The sequence below is a fragment of the Ochotona princeps genome, chromosome 6 (genome assembly GCF_030435755.1).
Source record: "Ochotona princeps isolate mOchPri1 chromosome 6, mOchPri1.hap1, whole genome shotgun sequence".
NCBI lineage: Eukaryota > Metazoa > Chordata > Mammalia > Lagomorpha > Ochotonidae > Ochotona > Ochotona princeps.
This window is the reverse complement of record NC_080837.1, coordinates 37,256,893-37,262,794: the sequence shown is the minus strand read 5'-3', so window position 1 is coordinate 37,262,794 and position 5,902 is coordinate 37,256,893. Positions and strand designations below refer to the sequence as shown.

Genomic DNA, 5,902 nt, shown 5'->3' with positions numbered 1-5,902 from the left:
AAATGTTAGCCGCCCTCCCCCATTGACAACAGATTGGGTTTATTTTTTATTTATTTATTTTTTATTGAAAAGGCAGATATACAGAGAGGAGAGACAGAAAGATCTTCCATCTGCTGGCTCACTACCCAAGTGGCTGCAACAGCTGGAGCGGAGCTGATCCAAAGTCAGGAGCCAGGAGCTTCTCCCAGGTATCCCATGGGTGCTCTGGTTCTGATCTAGCTCCCTGCTATGCACCTGGGAGAGCAGCAGAGGATGGCCCAGGTGCTTGGGTCACTACACCATTGCTCTGGATTCATCGCACTCCAGCTATGGTCATTGTGGCCATTTGGAGAGTGAACCAGTGGATGGGAGATCACTGTCTGCCTCTCCCCCACCTACCACCCCCCCCAGCTCTTTCAAAATAAAGTTTAAAGAACCCGGCAGAGTAGCCTAGCAGCTAAATCCCCAACTTGGCATGTGTGGGATCCCATTTGGGTGCCAGTTCATATCCTGGCTGCTCCACTTTCCAAGCTCCCTGCTTGTGGCCTGGGAAAGCAGTAGAGGGTGACCTAGAGCCTGGGACCCTGCACCTGAGTGGGAGACCTAGGGAAAACTGGCTCCCTACTCTTGGGGTTTAGACCTGCCAGCAGACCCTGAGGTCACCGAGGGTGTGGCAGATAGTGGCCTTTGGCGGCAAGAACCATGGGAGACAAGCTAGTGAGGAATGTCTACTTTATTATGTAAAGGTTACAGGTTTTAAAGGGTAAGGAAGGGGAGGGCAGGAGGGAGCCTTCTGGCAGACCCCATGCCCACCGAAGATGCTGTAATTGGCTGTATGACAGGTCTATCTGCCTAGATCTTCCAGTGGTATCAGAGGTCATGTTCAGGTATACTCCCCTTGACCTAATAGTCCTGTTGGAAGTCACATTCCACCGGTAGGCCTGAAGGCTGTGCCTCAGGCCATGGGAAGGTTAGGCTTAAGCCAGTCCCTCCAGGCAGCAGCAGCAGGGCAGGGGACACCCTACTTTGAATCGGTTCAGTTCTGGCCCTTGAGGAAATTTAAGGAGTGAACCTTTCCAATAAAAATAAATATTTTTTTAAAGATTTTTATTGCAAAGTCAGATGTACAGAGAGGAGGAGACACAGAGAGGAAGATCTTCTGATTCACTCCTCAAGTGGCCACAATGGCCAGAGGTGGACCAATCTGGAGCTAGGAGCCTCCTCCAGGTCTCCCATGCAGGTGCAGGGTCCCAAGGCTTTGGGCCGTTCTTGACCGCTTTCCCAGGCGACAAGCAGGGAGCTGGATGGGAAATGGAGCTGCTGGGATTAGAACCGGCGCCCATATGGGATCCCGGGTTCAAGGTGGAGACACACACCAGCCCAGCATGGGATCCTGGCATCACTTGTGGCAATGTACCCACTTCAGTACATCAGTCCCCAGATTATTAAGAAATAAAGAGCTTCACACTGCACACAAGGTTGTGCAACATTCCCATTGGGGGACATATGTTAAGGGCTCTGGAACGAGTATGCAATGTGTGCAGATAATTGGAAGTAGATGCAAGCCTGCCCATTCTCCTGTTGGGGTCTCCTCCAGGGCAGAGGCCTTCCATTTCCCTTTTCCCCTCCAAGACAAGCTCCTGGTACAGCCTCTTGTTGCCGCCACAGGAGTCAGTGCCAGAAAGCAGGCCTGTGCGCTCCCCCAGCTCTCTGAGGGTTTCCTCGCTCGCTGCCCTTCTCTGCAAAATGCACTGCGGGGGTGGGGTGGGGGAGTGGGGGGCGGCAAGACCGGTCAGGCGGGCCAGCCCTGAGGGCCTCTGCCCAACCCAGCTTTCCAGAAGGCCTGAGCCCACCTGGCCTTGGGGCGCGGGGTGGGGGTTCCCCACACCTGGCCAGGGGCGTGGTCCTCACGTGAGGCTTGCGTGCGCGCGTCGCCCGAGTCTGACTCAGTCCCGCAGTCTCTGCAGAACACTGGACAGACCCCGTGACTCAGTTTCTCCATTCTCTCACGCGAGCCAACAGCGTGAGGCACCCGAGCGGAATGCGGAGGGTGCCTGCGCAAGCTTCCCCGAGATGCGTGCTCTCGGGCGGGGCCCCAGGGGCGGGAGGCGATGCCGCCCAGATAGTTCCTTCGGGGCGTGCCCAGCACCGGCCTCGGGCAGCCTGAGTGCGCGCTGCCCCGGCGTGGCCATAGCTCGGCCTGGGAGACTGCCGAGACGCCGCCTGAGCCCCGCCCGGCTGGGGTCCACTCAGGGCGGCCGGCAAGGAGGGACTGCCAAGGAAGAAGCCCGGTACCCGCGTCCCGGAACGGCCCGTGTCCACCGCTGCCGCCGCCTGACGCAATCCGGGGCACCCTTGCTGCATGCCTGGCGCTGGGGAAACCTCCCCTGCCCTTGCATCACTCCTGCCAGATTCACCTCAGAGCGGGAGCCGAGCCAATCAGCGGGCGCGCTGGGCCCGGGGCCGGCCGCGCGGGCACCCACTCAGAGGGCGGCGCGGTTAACCGAGACGCCAAGACTGAAAGTAATTGGCTCAAAGGGGATTCGCCCCGCCCCAATCGCAGCAGCAGCTGGCCCCCCGGGGGGCGGGGTCGGGCGGCCGGAGGATTTAAAGGGCGCCGCTGGAGTGGCAGCTGAAGCGGCTGAGAACGGTGCCAGGCCAGGTGAGCGCGTCCGTCGGTCCTTCCGCGCCCGCGCCGGAGACCAGCCCCGGAGGCCGCTCGGGCCCGTCCCTGAGCCGGGCACCATGAAGCAGGAGTCTGCAGCCCAGAACACCCCGCCCCCCTCGCCATCGCCGTCCGCGCAGCCCCCCGAGGGGGACAGCGACCCCCAGGCACTGTGGATTTTCGGGTACGGCTCCCTGGTGTGGAGGCCCGACTTTGCCTATAGCGACAGCCGCGTGGGCTTCGTGCGCGGCTACAGCCGCCGTTTCTGGCAGGGAGACACCTTCCACCGGGGCAGCGACAAGATGGTGAGCATCCATCTGGCCGTGTCCCCGGGGGCGCGGGGTCGGGGCGCCGTGTTCGGGTGGGCATTCGTGCCCTCTGGGCCGAAGGAAGGCAACGTTTCGAGCTGTGTCCGGGGTTGGCGGCTGCAGCGCCGGGCTGGCTGATGGCTGGGTTCTGTGAACCTGCTGCGGCTCCTGGTGTTGGTGACTAGTCTGGGCCACTGCTGCTTGGGTCGGAGGATTTTTCCAGTGTTCCTGCGTGGTTGCCTCCGCACCCTGCTCCCAGACGCGTGGGACTTGGAGCACACATAGAGGGGTTTACCTAGGTCTGGAAAGGCCAGCTGAGTTTTTTCACACCCATGGCAAAGCTGTTTTACAACGTGTCTTTCTTTAATCTCCTCTTCCCCCCTTCCTCCAGCCTGGCCGTGTGGTGACCCTCCTTGAAGACCATGAGGTGAGTATCTGAGTGAAGAGTAGGACCTTGGGGCTCAGCATGCAGGGGCCAGGGCCGGTGGGCCTTGGCTGCGGGCTAGGGGCCAGAGTGGAAGCTGAAGTGAGAATCACCTGTAAGTCCTGCTACAGTGCAGACTTTGAGCAGGGTTAGTGTGGTGCCCAGGGGGAAAGCACTCCTAACAAGCCTACAGGTGCTGTGGCTGGTGCCTGGGTACGCTTTGAGCAGGAACCCTGTCCCATGACCTCCATATGGGGACTGACCAGCTAGTCTCCTCCCCCTACCCCCTTGAGAGCAGAGTTCTGGGGCCTGGGAGGAGAGGGTGGGGAAGGGTACAAGGGGTGGTGCTTTCAGAAAGGGGTCTGGACCAGCTGGGAGCCCTGGAGGCTGACGCCTGGCGTCCCATTTCTTCCCAGGGCTGTACTTGGGGTGTGGCGTATCAAGTGTGCGGGGAGCAAGTGGCGGATGCACTGAAGTACCTGAACGTGCGCGAGGCGGTGCTGGGTGGCTACGACACCAAGGAAGTCACCTTCTACCCCCAAGATGCTCCTGACCAGCCTCTCAAGGCCCTGGCCTATGTAGCCACCCCCCAGAATCCTGGCTACCTGGGCCCGGCTCCCGAGGAGGCCATTGCTACGCAGATCCTGGCCTGCCGCGGCTTCTCTGGCCACAACCTTGAATACTTGCTGAGGCTGGCTGACTTCATGCAGCTGTGTGGGCCGCAGGCACAGGACGAGCACCTGGAGGCCATTGTGGACGCCGTGGGCACCATGCTGCCCTGCTTCTGCCCCACCGAGCAGGCCCTTGCTCTGGTCTGAGGGGCTGAGCCCGCGTGGACACTGTGGGGCTGATCCCTGGCCCAGTGCCTCTGTCAGACTTGACACAGACACAGACAGGAGCTGCCGGGGAGACCCAGGGGCAGATGATGTGTATGTGGTGGGGAGGGCTTCCCTTCTCAGCACCTGCCTGCCCGCCTGGCTCTCTGGCTGGGCATTGACTCACTATTTGAAGCTTTATTTATTGCACCATGTTGGTGTGGCAGGCACCTGCCCTGGATTTGGGGTCCTGCTGAGCGGGGACCCCACCCTGGCCCCTTCGTTCTGACCAGATCCCCCAAGCGCTGCTGCTACTAACCGCATACCCTACAGGCCTTGACCTCCCCAGGGGCTCCCAAGAGCCTTGATCCTGCAACCTTGCATCTCCTCTCCCAGACCCCTGAGGCTTCCAGCCTGCTGGATGTGGCAGGACAGGGAGTGCAGAGAGGGGCCCTGGCAGTGGCTGGAGCTCCTGCCAGCTCTGCCAGTCCACTAGGTGCCCAGGGCTGGTGCCTGGTTCAGGGCCTCTGACCCCTCCCTACTTGTCTGGGTCATTCCTGTCTGTCCATTGGTCAATTCCTGAGCTATTCATCCCTACAGACCCTGGCATTTTCCCCATCTGTCCCATCCTCCTACCCATAAACACCTATTCCTCCTATCTGTGCTGTGCTGGTCTGCTCTGCTTTCTTTCGGTGGGGAGGGTTGCTGGAGGATGAGTGAGGATGGGGCCTTGGGAGGCTCCTCAGAGGGGAGGGGAGGGGAGGGGCTTCTTCCCCCCGCTCCCAGGGAGCTGGGGTAGCTGAGTGGTCCCCCTCCTTGGCACAGCTCCTGTCCTCTTGGTGTGGGCCAACAGTGCCCTCTGCATGGGGCAGAACTCGGTGCAGGTGGTGCCACGTTCTGAGGACTGTGGTCTGCTGCTGAGCTGGGTCACTGTGTCCTCCAGCTGCAGGGCCAACATGTTGTAGTAGCCAGTTGACTGAGCTGACAACATCACAGACCAATGTGTAGGGCAGGCTGCATGCTGCCTGCAGTCCTGAGGCTGGTGATCTGGATCGGTCTGGGTGTCCCCTGCAGGGTCAGCTGTGATGGCTCTCCCATAAATGGGACAGCCATCGTGCCCAAGTCCTGGCAGCCTTGTGTCTTGACCGTTGATGGGAAGAGCATGGAGTGTAGCCAAATTCTTCTGGGAACCTGATCAGGACCAAGAGGAGGAGGTGTGTAGCAGGCAGTCCTGGGCAGCTGGGCCCCTGGGCAGCTGGGCAGTTGGGCCAGGGCGGAGAGCAGAGCCCTGCTTTATGCTGGGGTAGGCTGCTTGCCACCTGCCCTTGGGCCCAACCCTTCCATTCAGGCACCATTTGGAGAGTAGGGGGATCAAGCAGGGAGAAACTTCTTGTCCAGGGACTTGAAGTCTGGAGGCCAAGGGAGACCATTCTGCAGGAGAAGACCCTGATGGGAGAGCTCTTGCCTACCCATCTGCCTACTAGGGTGTCGGGAGAGGGGCGGGCAGTAAGGCTTCCTGGGAGAGGGAGCAGAAAAAAGATGCTTGGGGAACCAGTAGCCAAAGAACAGTGTGTGCCTGAGTGGGAGGTAAACCAGAGCTGGGCCAGTGGTATGGGAGAGGGCTCAGGCCTGCTGAGCCAGGGAGGCCACAATCCTTCCGGGTCAATGTGGCCTCCTGGGGAGTAGGGGCCACAGGCAGCCATGGAGACCT

General features: G+C 60.5%; 1 protein-coding gene across 1 annotated transcript; it reads left to right on the top strand.

The window, feature by feature from the left end:
* The first annotated feature begins 1,915 nt into the window (after positions 1-1,915).
* On the top strand, positions 1,916-4,920 carry CHAC1 (ChaC glutathione specific gamma-glutamylcyclotransferase 1). Its single transcript, XM_004578164.2, has 3 exons — positions 1,916-2,949; positions 3,344-3,379; positions 3,793-4,920. Exons 1-3 carry the CDS (start codon positions 2,053-2,055, stop codon positions 4,192-4,194), a joined length of 1,335 nt encoding a protein of 444 aa, XP_004578221.2. The 5' UTR covers positions 1,916-2,052; the 3' UTR covers positions 4,195-4,920.
* The last annotated feature ends 982 nt before the right edge of the window (positions 4,921-5,902 follow it).

What these genes read in the sequence shown, in the direction of transcription:
- CHAC1 (XM_004578164.2), top strand. Translation starts at nt 2,053, where the DNA reads ATGCGTGCTCTCGGGCGGGGCCCCAGGGGCGGGAGGCGATGCCGCCCA. An exon ending in ACCGGGGCAGCGACAAGATG is followed by an intron (nt 2,950 to 3,343) that starts GTGAGCATCCAT and finishes CCCTTCCTCCAG; the next exon opens with CCTGGCCGTGTGGTGACCCT. An exon ending in CCCTCCTTGAAGACCATGAG is followed by an intron (nt 3,380 to 3,792) that starts GTGAGTATCTGA and finishes ATTTCTTCCCAG; the next exon opens with GGCTGTACTTGGGGTGTGGC.